The sequence below is a fragment of the Phocoena phocoena genome, chromosome 10 (genome assembly GCF_963924675.1).
Source record: "Phocoena phocoena chromosome 10, mPhoPho1.1, whole genome shotgun sequence".
NCBI classification, from domain to species: Eukaryota; Metazoa; Chordata; class Mammalia; order Artiodactyla; family Phocoenidae; genus Phocoena; species Phocoena phocoena.
The window spans coordinates 23,765,662-23,784,973 of NC_089228.1; the positions used below are offsets into that span (position 1 = coordinate 23,765,662).

Consider the following 19,312-nt stretch of genomic DNA (forward strand, 5'->3'; position numbering starts at 1 on the left):
TATTATTTTATGTAGATCAAGTTACTAACACCACTGAATGTCAGTTTCTCATTGGTATTGAATAGGCAACTGCCTGTTAGTTCATAACATGGTTTACAAGATAGACGAACACTACAGATTGGCTGGGAATCATGACTAGATACATAGGGGGTATGCACTTTTCAGGCACTCAGTTGACATTTATGATTCTTTGTAGGATTACTGTAGAGATTAAATGAAAAAACATATGAAAAGTACCTAGTCTGGTAAAGTGGCAGAGTCTGAATAAATTCAATCTACTTCCTAGTTCAAATACAGAAAAATAAAGTGACAAGAACTTACTGAGAGGTTACTATATACCAGACCCTTTGGTGCCTTCACTTAATCAAAACTAGTCCAAAACTTATTGATTCAAATGTGTTATCCACACAATTTTTTCAGACTCTTATTAAACATCCATAAGGAAGAAGAAAGAACCTTTGTAAACAGTTGCGTGAACCAACAGATAAATCAGCAGAGAGTGTAACTTTCACAAGATCCTGGTTGCTCCATGTAAGACATATCACTGTCTCCTCTAAACACAGATATTATTGATATCTGCTCCCAGGCAAAAGGCATACTTAATTTACCCTCTGAAGAAAACAAACTTCATCCCAAAGTGATTTTTAACTTGTTCATCACTCTATTTCCCAAAACAGAAGTATGGAATAATTCACGGATAAACAACAAGGAAAACTCGTCACATGTAAATCAAGATATAGAGGAACTTTATTAGAAAACTTGGTACCAGTTTATAAGCTTCCTACACACAAATTTCATCACTTATTTCCCAAATATAGTTAGGATACACACTAAACTGGTAAGATCGGCATGCTTCTCTAAGAATCATAACTTATTAACATAATTACCTCCTCTTTAAAAAAAAAAATCAATGAAACACAGTTGAGACCAAAGAATTGTTATGAATGGTTATCATTAAGTGTTGTTAGTAAGAAATTTTTTAAGTTATATTAGGAACTAGAGAAAGCTAATTACTTGACAAAAAAATCAGGATAAAATAAAGGCCTTCAAACAAAGGAGCTATATCCTTATATTTATTATGCCTTCCAATATTTTCATTAGACTGCGACAGTAAGGAACCAGAAGTGTAAGACTGTCAGAAGCAGAGCGGTGGTCCAACCCAGGTAGTCTGGCTGCCAAGCCCGTGGCCTGAACCAATGTGCTCTGACACCTCCAGGCGACAGCAAATCCAGCCCAGGAAAGCAGTGAGAAGTCCAGACACAGTGAATGGTCACGGTGGATTAGAAGTGGAAGACGGAAGATTCCAAGATTCCCAATGGAGAAAAAAAAAACAACAACAAAAAACCCACAGAACTACAAAAAACCATGATTTTGAGGCTGTCACAATAAATAAGTGAAAAAGGCAAATCATGTACCCCCAAAAGGCAATTATAAACTCCAAAGGGAAAAAACATGAGAGTTCATGCCCCAAGTGTTCAGCAAATTAAAATATGGACAAATTTTACCAAGTGATGGAATGCAAGAAGAGAGTCTATTTGATTCCCATGTTGGAAACATCTCCTTCAGGGTAACACAGGAAGATGTGTTAGCAACACAAAAGGAACAACAACCCTGCACACTACATGGCCTAGTGATCATGCATGAAGTCTCAAATAATACACACACTAGTTCACTGGCGTTCAACTTTTCACTGGTGTTCAACTTTTAGAATCAACCCAGAAACGTCACGAAAGAAGTGACTGTGGGTGAAGGACAGGATGAAACTGTCAGCCATCTTCATAATCTAGGATCAAAGTGTAGGTGAGAAAAAGTCAATCCAGAAAGTGGTAGTTGAAGGTGAAAGAGGATATGGTGGCAAAAAGGAAGTAAGAGCCTCATCTTATAAAAAGAAAGAAGATGCTGGAAGTTTGTGGGATAAGAAATAAAGACTCAAATATATGACTTCATGTTTCTAAAATAACCAGAGGAATGAAATTTGTGTAACCGAAAAAGGTTGGGGAGGAGCATAATGCCAGCTCCATCACACCCTCCACTCCAAAGGCTCAGGAGAGTGTGTCTAAACTGACAAATGAAGACACAGATGCATAAACATATTATTCAGAAATATGGATGTAATAAGAACTAAAAATGGAAACAGTTAAAAGAGGCTACCTCTGCAGACTGGGACTAGAATGAAGAGGGACAGGGCAGGAGACTTGCTTTTCAAGGTAAAATCTTCTTTCTCTATTATGTGAATTGCTACCAATTATTACTTTGATAAAAAAAAATTTAAGGATTTCCCTGGTGGCGCAGTGGTTGAGAATCCACCTGCCAATGCAGGGGACACGGGTTCGATCCCTGGTCTGGGAGGATCCCACATGCCGAGGAGCAACTAAGCCTGTGCACCACAACTACTGAGCCTGCGCCCTAGAGCCCGTGCACCACAGCTACTGAAGCCCGTGCGCCTAGAGCCCGTGCTCCACAACAAGAGAAGCCACCGCAATGAGAGGCCCGCACACCACATCGAAGAGTAGCCCCTGCTCGCCGCAACTAGAGAAAGCCTCCGTGCAGCAACGAAGACCCAACGCGGCCAAAAATATAAATAAATAAAATTTTTTTTTTAATTTTCATTAAGTTGTAAGTTTAAATTGTCGTTATTTTAGAAGATCGTTTTAAAAATAAAGTATTTCATACAGTGTCCAAATCTGGTATTCTTTTTTTCCCCAGCTCTTTATTTTTATTTTGTTATTATTTTTGGCCACGTCACGCGGCTTGCAGGATCTTAGCTTAGTTCCCCGACCAGGGATTGAACCCGGGCCCCCTGCAGTGGAAGTGCGAAGTCCTTACCACTGGACCACCAGGGAATTCCCAGCTTTTTATTTTTAAAAATAAGTTATCGACTTTCTTAAAAGTTACTCAGACAATACAGGGAGCTCACATATACCCTACACCTAGCTTCCCTAATGTTAAGAACTTAACCAGAGTATGATTATCAAAACCAACTCTTAGCATTGCTGCAATACTAACATCTAAATTATAGACCTTATTTGAATTTCCCCAGTTTTTCCGCCTAATATTCTTTTTCTCTTCCCAGGATCCCTCACTGCATTTGCTTGTTCTGTCTCCTTCGTCTACTCCTGGGTATGACAATTCTTTTTTGTGACTTGGACGTTCATCACTTGAATAAAGTAGTGTCTGCCAGTTCTTCCAAATGTGAAATTACAGTTGTAATTGAAAAACAGCTTTAAAAAAATAGCTTGAGGGAAACATTTTACGACTGTGATATTCATTTTTGGTATGTTAAATATACCTATTGGTTCTTGTATTTGAGAGATGAATAATGAAGTACGTATGGATTAAATAAAATAATATTATTCAGGAACCTTGGATTGGAGAGTACTATTTATTAAGCTTTGTTTTTTATTTTTTAATTCGAACCACTTTTAAAAAGTGCCAAGCAATCAACTCAAGAGCTTCAAGGTTCAGACACACTGAAGTTTCTGCCACCAACATTTAAAACACAGACATCGTGTGCCCTCTAGTGTGCCATTTCTATAACGCAACCTTTGCATCAACAAATTCAATAACAAAAAGCAGAGTGTTTTCACAAAGGAAAAGAAATACCCTCTCATCAATTTCTGCTTCTCCACTAGTCAACAAATTATCTGTTAATTATTTGGCTAAGTACCAAAACCATTTCAATGCCAAAGATTATCAACTCTTTCCCATCTACTGGGTTATTTCTCAGAATATATGTGAAAGCTCAGGAAACAAAAGAGGACAGAAGGCTAAAATCAGTCAAAGCATTTTCAAGCAAACTTCACAAAGGCTAGAGGAAAGAAGATGTTGAAATCAATATTACTGCCTAATTCAGAAAGCACAGTTCATTGTGTTCTGCCTGTATAGATGGCTCCATTTCTATTGTTTAGAATCTTATAACACTCAGAAACTGTGCTCCCCTTCAAGTTAACAGATGTGGTCCAAGTCTCACAGATATACTACCACTTTGTTTTCACACAATTTACTGAAAAATTCTGAGCGCAATGAATAGTGAATTTATCCGCAAAACATGAGCAGGAAGCAAAGTGTAACCAGAAACACAGGCTTTAGAATCACATAGGCTGGGCCTCTGCTTCCAGACCTGCCATATACTACATATACTAACTAGCTTGCTTTTCCAAGCCCATGCTACTGATCAATTTTAAAACAAACAAACAAAAAGGTTAATATCTTACAGTTTTATCTGAAGATTAGAAAAATACAAGTAAAGTATTATACATGATCAGAATTCAAACTGTAACTGTTATCATTATATAACCCCAGGGTAATCTGCTACCAGATAGTAAAACCCATTTTCAATAGCTCTTTTAAATGACTCCCTGCAACCACAATCCTTTATTCATATATAAACATTCTAGATTTTACCTTCACATTTGGTTTTCTTAATACATATAGTTTCTTTCTTAATACCTCTTATAAGATGGTGTTTGCTCAGACGGTAAGATAGTACACAATCCTAAGACTCTCAAGAGTAATTTTTACCCAGTGTTCATAGGACATAGTTTGCACGTAACTGATAAAAGATTTTCTTCATGAATAAGTTGCTTACTATTTTCATATGTCATTTCAAAAAGTGTTTTACATATATAAAATATTCATAGGAGCACCCCCTAACAAGAAATGACAAAATTAAAATAAGGGCTATTTGCGGAAGACACAAGAATACCAGGAAATATGATAAGAAGAGACAAGGAGAAGATTAAGCTCACTGGAAGTGCAGAAAGTTGAGATGGCAGAAAACCACTAACTTGCCTGGGAATTAAGTGAGGACTGACTCCATGATTCTTGCCAAATGCATCTTAGGCCTAAGCATCTGCTGGAGATTTTAAATATCTAAGTATTTACAACTAGTCTACTTCTGAAAAGTGTGATTAAGTCCTTGGTTTGTTCATCAAATATTTTCTGAGTGTGCTGTATGTCAAGGAATCTTCTAGGTGCTGGATTAATAGAAGGGAACAAAACAGGCAAGAAGCACTTGCCCTCAAAGTGTGTATATTCTATCAGAGGAACGCAGGAAATAAATTTATAAACAAAAAGTGAAGATAATTTCAGATAACGGTACTTGCTAGGGTACCAAGTGAGCGATCGGGGTTTTGGCAGGTGTATGTTAGCTAAAGTGGTCAAAGTAGGCCCCTCAGAGAAGGAACACATGAACTAACACCTGAATGATAAGACCAAATCAAGCAAACATTTGGGATAATAGGCACTTAAAAGCCATTGTTCTCCATGAATATCTCTATCTCCTTTTGCTTATGTCCTCTGATTAACTTTTCTTTTTAACGTCATGGAGACTTCTAGTTGCTGAGAACTTGTTTTCCCCAAACTCCTGGCACTAATGTCTACGTAAAGTTTCAAAAATGAGAAAGATATAAATATGGACTATGAATTTTAAACATATATTTTCCTCTCCCCCAAAATTCGTCTGCGTATAAAATGCAAACCATATAGCTCACCATGGGGGCTAATATCATGGGCTCTCAAGTCCTCGGTTTCCTCCCTTACTGGATGTAAGACTCTGGACGAGGGACTTCCCTGGTGGTCCAGTGGTTAAGAATCCGCCTTGCAACACAGGGGACGCCGGTTCAACCCCTGATCAGGAAACTATGATCCCACATGCCGCAGGACAACGAAGCCCACGCACCACACCTAGAGGAAAGCCGCGCACCCCGCAATGAAAGATCCCACGTGCTGCAACCAAGACCTGATGCAGCCAATAAATTTAATTAATTAATTAAAAAGCAGTGTATAAATGGAGAAATCATTAAAAAAAAAAAAAGACTCTGGACAAACCACAGCCTTACTAAGCCTCAGTTTCCACAAAGCAGGGATCATGTTTTGGGTTACCGTGAGTATTATTTGAAATAATGCACGCTAAGAACTTAGCACAGTGACTGAAACATTGTAAATATTTGGTAAGCATTAGCTATTTTTTCAATTGTGATTTACATATTTTTTAAGGAAAGTGTCTACATATAGTATATCAACACAGGTATTCTGAGATCTTTAAAATCAAAACAGTATAAAAAAGTAAGTAACTTTGAAATAAATTCCATTTTCAAAATAATGATTACAAAGAGACTGACAAATGATTTTTAAAGAGCTTCCACACTGTTCCCACAAGGGCAAAGGTGGCGGGGAAACAATAAGAACAGACATCAAAATTTACAGAGTAGAATTAAATTTCCAAATAATTGTAGTCTAGGCAAGTGCTCTGGATATGAACAGGGTCCCCAACTACGGCGCTTAAGTCAGCGGTGTATGAAATGGTTCCCTTTCGGAAGGAATTGAGCTTGAACTAGAAGGACTTCAACAGATAAAATACAGCAGACACGGTAGGGTGGTGACTCAGTAACTGCAGTCCCAAGCCCCTCTTTGCCAGCCTTTACCTACCACACTGAAAAGCTGCATACATATTCAACTTCTCAATCCCCATGCAACTCAGGAGAGCTTTAGACACCTGGCCCAAGAAAGCTTTGTTTTCCAAGTAAACAGACGGACAGATAATGCCTCCTGCCTTTCCCACTTCTTCATACTTGGAAAGGGGCTGTGATGCCAAAAAGTGTGGCAGCCATTTTGTAACCATGAGTAATTTAGCCAGAGTATTAAGGTTCCCCAAGCAGAATGAAAGGGCCTGCATCCTCATGCCCTCATTTAACCAGTACACCAGCCTTAGAGGGACCATCTCCAGATTTCCTGTTACAGAGTGAGAAAACAAAAAAGTTCTAATACTAAACTGTGTTTAGTTCAGCCACTGTAGTCAGATTTTGTTATTTACAGCCTATCTGCCATCTAAATTAACACACAAATATGAAGGGACAGGATATTTCACATGAGATGAAAAACACAAAGGAACATCCTAGACAAAGCTACTTCAACATCATGGTGTATGATGCTAACATCTAAAAAGAATTAAAAGACAGTTTCCACCTTTATCCAACAGCTTTCCTATACATTTACACTGAAGATTCATACTATTGATTTACTTCTCAGTAAACCCTACACACAGGAACTAGTATCTCTTCTAGACAACATAGCCAACACGCAACAATGGAAATATGTAGCCTTTTCAAAACTGTACAGTGCAAAATGAAATCTGTCCAAAGAATGAGAAAAGTAAATAGCAGCTGGTTTTATGTAAACAAAACATGAGAAAATACGCACTAAACGGCTAAAGCAATTTTTCCACATTAAGATAATTTTACTAAATTGTTCTTTCTAAAAATGTTTGTTTATTTAAGAGATGATGAAAAACTACGCTAAAATCCATATTTGAGGAGTAATAATTTTATGTTCTCTGGATTAAAGAATGAAGTATTGTGCATTCCTCACAGACCATCTCTAAAGTTATAATAAAGTAAATGCCACTAGGTGACATTTTATAAACCGCTTGTGATGAAAGGCAATATTTCATTTGTTTAATATTCCCATTAATAAGAATGTCTTATTACACACTGACTGAAAGCCTGAACAATAAGACAGTGAACAAATTCCAAGAGCAAACAGATTTTTTTCTTTTCCCATGAAGCTAACGTTATGGAATTTTAACAGATGTTCTATTTGGTCATAGTTAATAAAATGAATTATGTAGGATTAAAACAAGGTTCAATATGTTTGCATTGGACTTTAACTGAAAAACGATTTCACATTAAAAGTTTGGAAGGATTTACAACCTTTTTTTCCCTTATAGTGAATTACTAAGATAGATGGGGGAAAAAGGGAATTAATTACTTTTCTAATGAAATCAGGCTTATAAAAACTATTTTTTCCAGGTGTAAGAAGATGGAAATCTCAGAAAAGGGTACACTCTTTGGTACTTCAGCACCTATGTAATGCGAATACCTTACAATGTAGCGTGGCAGAGGCTGACCCCCACCCAGCATAACTCCAAACCCCACAGAGCTCCCCCGGCACTTTGAAACGGTCACAGTGTCTAACGGCATCTGAATGAAAGGCAATCAAACTTAAAGGAATGGAAAAAGCAACGAATATTTACTGAGCTCTGAGCTTGTGGAAGGTGTTATTGCAGAGCCTGTGCATACTGCAAAGAGGTCAAAACCCAATTACTGTCTTCAAGGGTAACTTATATGCTGTCTGGGAAGAGCAGGCGTAATTACACACAGACAGACAAAACTGAAATGTAAAGACAGGGGCTTCCCTGGTGGCGCAGTGGTTAAGAATGCACCTGCCAATGCTAGGGGACACGAGTTCGAGCCCTGGTCCAGGAAGATCCTATGTGCCACGGGGCAACTAAGCCCGTGAGCCACAACTACTGAGCCTGAGCTCTAGAGCCCACAAGCCACGACTACCGAAGCCCGCACGCCTAGAGCCCGTGCTCCGCAACCAGAAAAGCCACTGCCATGAGAAACCTGCGCACCGCAACAACGAGTAGCCCCCCGCTCACCGCAACTAGAGAAAGCCCGCATGCAGCAACGAAGACCCAACGCAGCCAAAATTAATTAATTAATTTTTAAAAATGTAAAGATAAACCAAAAAAGAAAGAAAGAGATAATGCCAAGGAAACAATTTCATACAAAGACACACAATGATACAGAGCATTGATACAAGCAGGAAAATTCTCATCAGAGAACACTTCTTTTTCTCTTCCATCATGAAAGCAGAAACTAGTACACAGGCTTAAGAACGGTAAATAAGTAATAATTCTAACTACAGTTGCACGAAAATATTTTCAACAGAAAACATTCAAGTATTGCAATCTTAGAAAGCTTTCCTCTAAGTGGGTAATCTTATCTGGAGAAAAAATTCCAGTAAATTACCAATGTGACCCAAAAAAGAATAATCATAAAAAATTTTCCAACCCATTTATGTTAGTAAATTTGATTGGTTCAACTATCCATTAGGGTAACTGTACATTATTATAACCAATAGGTTGTTTTCCTACAGAAGTAGCCAGCGAACACAAAATCAGTTGCAGGTTGCAATCTGTTAAGTGAATAAACAATTCCATTCTACAAGACATTTGGATAAAACACTCTCCAACTGTAGCTGAGAAGCTTTTTATGCAGTAACAGTTAGCCAGCCTCTAGCTCAAACACAACTATTGTTATTCATCATCATGAAATGGCATTCACACATTTACATGCAGGCAGATCAAGGCTGCATCCCTGTTCAAGAACCTGACAGCCTAGAGGCAGCTTTCTTATCTCTGGTCCTAGCAGACCATATTGCTGCAATACCTCCTTTGTGAGACTGCAGCAAGAACAACTGACACAAAGTTTCTAGCACAGAGGGGCAAATGGCTCAGAGAGGTTAAGTAACTTGCCAAGAGCAGACAGCTAGTGAGACACTGGCATTCCACACTGAGATGTCATTTCCTGTCAAAAGCTCTTTCAGTTACCAAGAGTACTATTAAGCATAGTTAACATACTTTGAACACATCCTACATGTCAGGGTCTATAGAAAGCACTTCATATGGATCTCTTCATTTAATTCTCACCATAACTTCAATATAATTTCAAACCATCAGTTCACAGTAAAGGAAGAAAACTGTTGTCAGATATATGTTCATACGCCCAGTCTCACTTAAAATTGCAGTGAGATCATTTTTCATCTCTGAGATTGCTAGTACCATTGGTGAGGCAGGGGTCAACAGAGAGCTCCCACACTGTGTGCAAAAGGGTCGACTGGTACTTCTGCGAAGGGCAATTTGGCGATTTGCATCGAAATTACAAATGCCCATACACCCCTAACCAAGAAATTCCACTTTTCAGCATCTAACCTACAAACATTCTCAACCACATATGAAATGACACAGGAACAGTATTATCCATCGTAGCATGTCTGTCCTGCCCACCAGTGAAGAAGTGGTGGCACAATGATCCCTTTGTACAATGGAGTCCTACACAATCATAAAAAAGTGTGCCCCTTATAAAGTGATATAAAATGATCTCTAAAATATTTTGGTTAAAAATCAAATAAGATGCTAAACACCTAGGATAGGGTAGCTCTGGAAAAACACACAAGAGACTTATATAACATGAAGACCTTGGGGGGAAAGGAAATGATAGAGCTGGGAAAGAGGATTTGAAGGACGATTCTTAAGGCTTGATTCCTAAAGGTTCCTGTTTCCAGCCACTAGATTAGGGAAAATTCTCACTGCCTGAAATAGACAATAAGGGAAACTGGGTTTGGAACTTGCGAGTGAACTTTGCAGTCAGAGTGGGGAAGGTTGCACCTAAAGGGACAGACTGAGGGCTTCAGTGAACTCACAGAACAGGATGAATGACTTGTTCTGGCCCGCCCGAGTGCTTGATTTTGATTGCATGTGTAACAGAATTTGGTGGGAGACTTGCGTTATGGAAGCCTGGGAGCAAAATAAGGGTGAGAGGGGGAGATAATTCTCACCTATCTCAGATCTCTTGAGTTACTACACTCATCTACCAAAAAGAAGCCAGGAGTTACTCATTACCAAAACGGCAACATCCTGCCAGTGAGGCCGCTCCAACTGCATTTCACTGTGAGATTCATCGCAGATAACAGTTAAAAACCAGTCATTTATCCTCCAAACTCCAGTGGACATATGTCAGGCTCTTGTGAGAGCTTTTCCCATATGCTTGATTCCAGGTCCCTGGCAAACATTCGGCTGGGGTGAGAGGTTCAACCATTCCTCCTGGAAAATACCCAACTTGGGTGAGTGCTTTTTTGAAGCGCCGGCTTGAGGTAGAGGGAAATCACTCTTGCCTCTTCTCTGGGTGTGAAAACCCCAACTGTGCTTCGATAAGCAAGGTACACACAACGTGTGTTCTTTCACACCCTTGGGCCTTTGTATGCGTTGTTCCATCTTCCTGTCTCCTGGACTACTTCTAAGTGACACCTCTTCAAGAATTAAGTCCAGACTAATTTTTATTAATGCAATGAATACTGGGTACCACTCAAGCACTGCTTCGTCTATAACCTCTGCTGCATCTTGGATATACGTGTCATTTCAGCCCTATTACACTGCCCTGTAAAGTGTCTGCCCCCCGTTTCCTTCCCCACCAGAATATGAATCCTTCAGCGCAGAAGTGTTCTGCGTGGTGCCCAAGACACAGCAGGCACTCTTAAAACAACTGTCGTGTAGAATGTGTGGATAAAATGCATTTGCTGAGCCTAACTTATTCCTACTTTTTTTTTTTTTGGGAACGACTTGCCTTTCTCTGCTTTCTTTCTAATTCACATCCAAGGTCGTGAGGCTGCTCTCCACAGAACTTTCGGGACAATGGACCCTCTGAAATTAGCCTGGCTATGAAAGCAGCTGTGATTTTGCTCCCCGTTTCCATCTTACTGGAATAACCACACTGCCCCACAATGCTTGGCCACATCTAATTTGGCCTAGATCATGAGGAAAACGAATACTGAAAGGGTGAGGTAAAGAGTATAATCAGTTCACCTTGCTTAGACTCCATCTAAAATTCACAGTAACTAAAATAATTTAGGAGAACATAAGGGATAAGCATGCAATCTCCACAAAAATCAAATGCAGTAAAAACCATGTGACAGCATTCACAAAATCTAAAGATCACACATAATCTATCTTATAACGCACGGATTCAAACTTCAATCTCATTCTAATGGGCTACCGCAAGGGAGATAAAACTATTTTAAAGAAAAAACTGTATACAGAATAAATGTATGAGTTTCCTGGTGACTCTCACTAAGGCTTCAATGTATTTTCTTATTGAAACAATCAAACAAGCTCTTGGTGAAAAGATTTGATATTGGTGTCAGGACAATGTAAGAACTGAAACTATTTATAATGTAAAAATTTTGTTTAAAGCAGATACATCACTTATTTTTCTCATTGTGAAAAGAAGCGATGTTTCATTTAGCGCAAAAAGATTTGATATTGGTGTCAGAACGATGTAAGAATTGAAACTATTTATAATGTAAAAATGTTGTTTAAAGCAGATACATCACTTCTTATTTTTCTCATTTTGAAAAGAAGCGATGTTTCATTTAGCAGTAACTCTTCTCTCATTCTATGAGAGAATCTGTACAAAAGCAATATTTCAACTAAAATCAGTTCTGAAGGATATTTTTATGAAAATGCATAATGCAGAAGACCCCAATTAAATTTCCAACAAAGCACTGCCATCTTGAGTAAACAAAGTCATCTCACTAGGGGCACATTTTTTGCAAGAAATGCAGCCTAGAAATTAATTACTAGTGTGACATATGTCAAAACAAATTTTTAGGGCTTCCCTGGTGGCGCAGTGGTTGAGAGTCCGCCTGCCGATGCAGGGGACACGGGTTCGTGCCCCGGTCTGGGAAGATCCCACATGCCGCCGAGTGGCTGGGCCCGTGAGCCATGGCCGCTGAGCCTGCGCGTCCGGAGCCCATGCTCCGCAATGGGAGAGGCCACAGCAGTGAGAGGCCCGTGAGCCACCAAAAAAAACCCACAAATTTTTAAAAGAATAGAAAGCAGTTGTAACCATGTGTTTTATCTATTTGTATGCATAACCAGTATTCTCTGGCATGTAAATACATTCATTTATTCAGCATCTCTCAGAAAAACAAAAAACGGTTTATTGCCCCCTCTTTTTGCACCTCACCCAGGTGAAACCTGAGTAAATAACATGTATTTAGTGAGTGGGAAAATAAGTACAGAATGAAGATACAGTGCAGGTGGTATTTTGAAAGGCAGAAGTCATCTTCACACAAATAACTAATTTTGAAACATTCAGTCTCCCTTCAGGAGTTTTTCCAAGATATACATCAACTACACCACACTACTCTAAAGGTTATTACTTTGTGGAAATCAAAGCTTTAAATAACATGTAACAGTGCTGGTGTTTCATAAAGAAGACTGTAATCTACACTAACAACAAACAAACAAAACAAACAAAAAGACTACCTGGAAGTAAAATTCAGACTTCAAAGATTTCAATATTCTGCTAATTATGACAATATATATTTAAATTAAACACATTTTTATAAATGAGAATGTTTCAGCATCCAAGGGAAATCCAAACAGAAAACAAGGATTCAGAGCAGAGGTATGCAGAATCTCTTCTGTATTTTAATAGATTATGTCCTAATCCTTTTCACAATGTATACCTATATCAAATCATCACACTGTACACTATGAATGCCTCACAATCCTATTTGTCAATTATATATCAAAAAGCTAAAAAACAAAAAACCCTAGGATTTAAACTCACTAAAAAAAAAAAAAAAAACTTACGTCCCAAACCAAAGACTTCTTTTATATCCCATATCCCAGTTATCTATAAATCAACTTTTAAACTTCAAAATAGCCTCCTCTATATGAGCCAAAAATTAAAACATGCTTCCTGCAGTAATATATGTACTAAAATCACTTTGCTTTTTCAACCAAAAAAAGAAAACACTGACCACATAGAGAACCACAGAATTTCGGAACTGGAAGGCTTGCTCTGGGGGCACACTGCACTGCAAGTCACGGGCAGGGTCAGCTCTCCAGTGCAGACTGAACTTCCCAATTCATCATATTTTGCTATCAGGAAGACAAGAGCTAACTGCATGATTTTTCACATAAAAATAGACCTTTGGGACACTTGTCTCCCAGGGTGCTTCTTTCCTTAGCAATTTTTCACTCATTCTGTATATTATAGTAATTAACTTGATATCTTACCCTTAGTAGTTATTTCTTCCTATCTTAGCTATCACAGCCATGTAGCCGCCTATGACAAGACTGAAGCTCTAGGATGGGCCTTCTGACCACTGGGGCTGCTCTTTCAGCTGACCCATCCTACCCAGTCATCGGATGTAAGAGCCGAGATAAGACTAAACAGTGTTTTAAAAAGTGATAATTTCCCTTTGTAATTTCTTAAACCAGTCTCTCCAAATAAATTTACTAAACAAAGCATATCATTCTTTTGTAGTTCAATATTGGAAATTAAGTTACTTACCTCTCTTAAAACAGTGCTTTTGTAGCCTCGATATAATCCTTGGATGCCCTGAAACAAACAAAAAGCCAAGACCTCAGAAAGTTAGAATAGCAGAGACTTCTAAATGACATTCTGCATGAAGCACATTTACCTTTTCTAAAGTTTGAGTTTTGAAATATTCACAATGACTACAGTTGTATAAGAGGTTAAAGCTTTTAAACTGGCTTAAAGTATATAAAGCTCTGATCAGCTCCTTTTAAAATGGGAACATCTCTAATAATAAAGCTGACTACATATTAATTAAACTTTACTTATTTTCTACATTTCTTCTCTTGAAAAAAAAATACTTGAGAAGCTTTAAATAAACATATTTTCAAAACCAAATGCACACAGAATGCCAATTATCCTTTCACAAAAGAACAGAACTATATTTTATAGTTTCAACTATAAGACGTCACAATGCGTGAATAATCTCTCAAAAGTGAGAGATACCTCTAGACAAGCCTTGACTTATCTGTTTAACTATCCACACGATTCAACAGGGACCCTTTACTGAACTGATCTCAATCACACAATTAAACACTCAATGTCTGCTCACCTAGATGACAGAGGGATTAAGAATAAAACTTTTCTAAAACCTAGACTCACTGAAATTTTCATGTGACTGATTCCATTTTAAAGAAAAAAAGGGCTTCTGTACAAACTATAAAGAAGAGCAGCTCACTGGTCCCTAGCCACATGGCCAGCACGCATGAAATTTGATCCACAGGTTAACATGAACCAGTACAAGACGAATTACATTTTTATATAAACATTACGATATTGGTCACTAATATCAGTCCATTACCACAGGTCTCTTCCATGGGTCCTCAAATTCTATACTGATGTTTTAATATAATTATCTTTATTCACTTTACATATTCACTATTTATTCCATATCTGATTCCAAAAGAATGATAAGATAAGACTACTGCAATGTAGGACACACACTTAGTAGTGTGGTTGTTTAGAAATTTGAAAAAGAAATAAAAATGAAACTAAAAATTTTGAAAACAATGGAAAGGCAAAGATAATCTTAGCATAAAAAGTTGCTATAATTGGACGACAAATTTAGCTTTGAGGTCTCTTCTAAGGCTCCTAGGATGAGGGCCACAGTGTTCCTATTAGCTACCACACAATATTCTCAATAAGAGAGCTTAAAAACATATTCTCACCTCTTGACATAAGATGTTAGAGAAGATGTGAAATGTTCCTGAAGAAGCAGATACCTGTGCCCTCTGCTTAACTACTTCAGAAGGAACTCGAATCAGGCAAGCAACCTAAAATATACAAATTTAATCATATCCTTAAAAAGAAGTAACTGCTATGAAAAAGGAAACAGCTTCATAAGCAACAATTACAGTTAAACAAAAGCATAATGTACAGGCTCAGTTCAAGATGCAAAAAGTTGGGGGTTTTTTCGGTTTTGTTTTGTTTTTTTAACCTAAAACACTTAGAGCATTACTGGACATGCATTGTGTTACCAACACAGAACCTCTCCTCCCTGGTCCCACGTAGATCCTCCTACCTCCTGCCTCACTCTCCAAACAAATCTGTCTGTAAGCCATTCGATGGGAAGAAGCACATGCACTCATTCTGAACTCCCAGTACCTACGAGGACATCTGGTGGTCACATGACAGCCATTTCAAACATGTTTGCTCAATGAATGAATCAAAAGGGCCTTAGCTTTACTGGAGTAACACACGTCAGTAGTAGAGGCAAGACTGAAAAGCGGCTGGTTACCCCAAACCCTCCAACCCACCCCACCCCCAGCCTCGGCCAGATCCCAACCGCAGCACCCCCCGACCTCCCCACCACCCAACAGCTGAGGAGTAACTCCAGGCACTCCCGGGCCCTGCTCCAGCATTTGAGTTGACGTAGGTCCCGACTAGTCAACAAACAATTGTAACATCACCCTTGGTGACATGCCAGGGTCAGTTACACACCACTCAACCTCACACTTCCAGGACTCCGCCTTCAGTAGCCCACTTATCTTCAGAAATATTAAGAATTGGTCAAACCGGAAAGAACTGGTCTGCCCACTGAAGGACAGAAGGCAGGGGAAAGGGCAGCAGGCGACAGGGAGGGAGACATATAAACTGATATTTTAAACTGTTTTAATGGAAGTCCTGTATTGAAGCCTCTGTACACTAAGCAGCCTGTCAAGGATACAAACTTTTTTTCCAATGTGGAATTCACACACCTGACTCTGGTGTTCAGTATTTTGTATGTGGTTAAGGAGATTAATTTTAAAACTTTCACAATATGTATTTCATATACAAATATATGTATTTGAGGCACAGTAAGAAATGTGGACAATCTTCAGTGACACACGCAGCAAAATGGAAACAACAGGAAATTTAACAAAACCGTCCCATCAAACAGGATGTTTGCCCTTTTCAAGAGTCTCCTAATCCCTAATTTGAGATGACTACCCAATTTGGATATTATATAAGGCTTTGTATTTCTAATGTTAAGTAGCTCTAAGGTACAAATCAGCAAACTTTTAATGTAAAAGATCAAATAGTAAATATTTTAGACTTTGCCAGCCAAATGGTCTCTGTCACAATGGTGCAACCATGCTGTGGGAACACAAAAGCAGCCATAGATAATAATATGTAAGTGAATGGTGTGACTGTGTTCCAATAAAATCTTATTTATAAAGACAGGTGATGGTCTGCCAACCCCTGCTCTAGGTATAAACACTGGCAAATCCTTCTTTGGTATTAGCCTTGGTAAGAGCAGAGCAGGCACAGAACAGATGTAGGCCTCAGCAACCCCAGGAAACAAGGGATAGGGATGGCAGGTAATGTGATTCTAGGTGTCATGGAGTCAGCTAACAAGGGTGTATCACCTCTGAAAAGTAGCTCAAAAGTAACAGTACTTTTTGTGGATGCACTCCAACTGATATGGTTTGGATAACATACCAGTTGGAGTGCATTAATGACCTGAAGTTATTTTTCTCCCCAAACTGACAAGACTCACAAAACAATATAATCTACTTTCTTTTTCTTCGTTCATCAAACATTTGAATGCCTTTTGTCTGCAAAGATATCTACAATTTGGGCCAATGTATCTTTCCACCCACAGTCTCCCTTCAAATTTACCGGATTCAGTTCAACAAAAACACGTAGAGCCAGACACTGCACAAGACACTGCCTGGTAAAGAAGACTCAGATGGTGCCCTGACTTCAAAGAACTCACAGCCACGTATAAATACTGATACATGGCAAGAGCGAGAGTAAAATTAAAAAGAGGCAAAGACAAGTATCATAGCAAATGGAGAGGAGGGGTATTTAGTCCAACCTCCAGACTGAGGGAAAACTGCCAGAGATTATGCCTTCACAGAACCTTCCAAAGGAGCAAGAATTAGCTGGCAAGAAAGGTAAAAACGGCATGATGGGGAGTGGAAACAGAAAAGCACACAATACGAAAGCAGGGTGTTCAGGGGTAACAGAATCATCCCATATCAAGTTAGCATTCCACAGTGTGTTCCCACCCAAGCCATTCCATACCACCAAAACCTCAAGTTTAAGGTCAAGAGTAATGGGGAGTAAGACTGAACAGACGGCCAAGAAGGCCCTGTATGCCATGCAAGGAGCTTGGACTTCATTGCATAGACAATGGGACCAACTGGAACAGTTCAGGCAGAGGATCTGTAGCAACATGGGTGGAGTTGGAGGGCATTATGCTGAGCGAAAGAAGTCAGAGAAAGCCAAATACTGTATGGAATCACTCAGATGTGGAATCTACAAAATACAACGAACCAGCGAGCGCAACGAGAAAGAAGCTGACTCACAGATACAGATAATAAGCTAGCAGTTACCAGTGCGGAGAGGAAACGGGGGAGGGGCAATATAGAGGTAGGGGATTAAGAGTTACAAACTATTACGTATAAAATAAGCTACAAAGATACAAACACAGGGATAGTTTGTGTTGTGTACAACACAGCCAATAGTTTACAATAACTATAAATGCAATATAACCTTTAAAAGTTGTAAACTACTATATTGTACACCTGTAACATATAAGTACATCAACTATACTTCAATAAAAAAAATAAGATAAAATACACACAAAGTTTGGGCAGAGGAATGATAACCTGTGCTTTAGGGACATCACTCTGGCTGCAGTAGGTAGAAGAATAGTTGCAGGATAGAAGAGAAAGATAAGAAGCAAAGAGGAAAGACAAAAAGAAGGCAAGACACAAGCTCTGAGACTACTACAACAGTTCTATAGAAGGTACCAGGAAATGAATATGGCTCAGAGAAGAAGGTTCAAATTTGAGGGAAGAGTCAGGAGTAAAATGAAAGGACCTGGTGACTGATAAGAGGTCAGGAGTGGGGAGAGAGTAAGATGCTCCTACAATACAGTGGTGCCATTAAATGAGACCAGGGGGGCAGAGGAGGAAAAACAAGTTTAGAGCAAAAAGGATAAATTCACTCTGGGAAATGCTGAGCAGGAGAAATCTGTGGCACATGTAAGGGGCTGTGTCTATCCAAGAAATTAATATCTGACTATAAAGCTAGAAAATAACAAGGCTAGAGATACAGACATACAAGTCATCAGCATATAGGTGATGGCTGGAACCAAGAGAGTAGATTACCTAAATAAAGAGCAGGGCTTCCCTGGTGGTGCAGTGGTTGAGAGTCCGCCTGCCGATGCAGGGGACACGGGTTCGTGCCCCGGTCTGGGAAGATCCCACATGCCGCAGAGCGGCTGGGCCCATGAGCCATGGCTGCTGAGCCTGCGCGTCCGGAGCCTGTGCTCCGCAACGGGAGGGGCCACAACAGTGAGAGGCCCACCTACCGCAAAAAAAAAATAAAAATAAAGAGCAAAAAGGGAAGGTCAAAAGACCAAGAATGGAAGCCCAAGGAACATCCACTCTTACAGAGCAGACAAAAAGAGAAGAACTGATCAGACATATGAGAAGGAGGAAATCGCTACGGTGAACACTGGTCTTCTGTGGCCGCCCAGTTTTCAACTCTCATATATGAGAGGCTTCCCAGCTCAAGAAAACAAAGGGTTCAGTCACTCTCCTCCCTGGCCTTGTCACCAACTTAGGTCCAGCCACAGGCTTGCTGCCTCATGAGAAGCGTGGCTTGTATATCCTCCAGCGTAACCTTGTCACACAACTGGATTCCAGGCAAGAAAGGGCCTCCTCTTTTTTTTTCAGATGTCCCCTAGTTGGTGTCCACTTGGCCACAATTGTGTGACACGGCCACCCCTTGTTAGGAAGGCTGAGAATATGTAGATCTAGCAAAGGGTTAGGGAGACTGCCACCCAAACCAAATCGAGGGAGAAGCGGAAAGTAACTTAACAGTCTCTGCCAACTTTCCAAAAACCAACCTTTTTTCCCACAGGTTAG

General features: G+C 39.3%; 1 protein-coding gene across 1 annotated transcript in view; it reads right to left on the reverse strand.

Moving 5' to 3' along the window:
* The window catches only part of SLC25A26 (solute carrier family 25 member 26), a 143,313-nt gene that overhangs the window by 89,524 nt on the left and 34,477 nt on the right, over positions 1-19,312 (reverse strand). Inside the window, exons 4-5 of the mRNA XM_065885387.1 lie at positions 15,119-15,223; positions 13,926-13,973 (exon numbers count right to left, since the gene is read on the reverse strand). Coding sequence (XP_065741459.1) covers positions 13,926-13,973; positions 15,119-15,223 — 153 coding nt within the window. The remainder of the gene's footprint in view (positions 1-13,925; positions 13,974-15,118; positions 15,224-19,312) is intronic.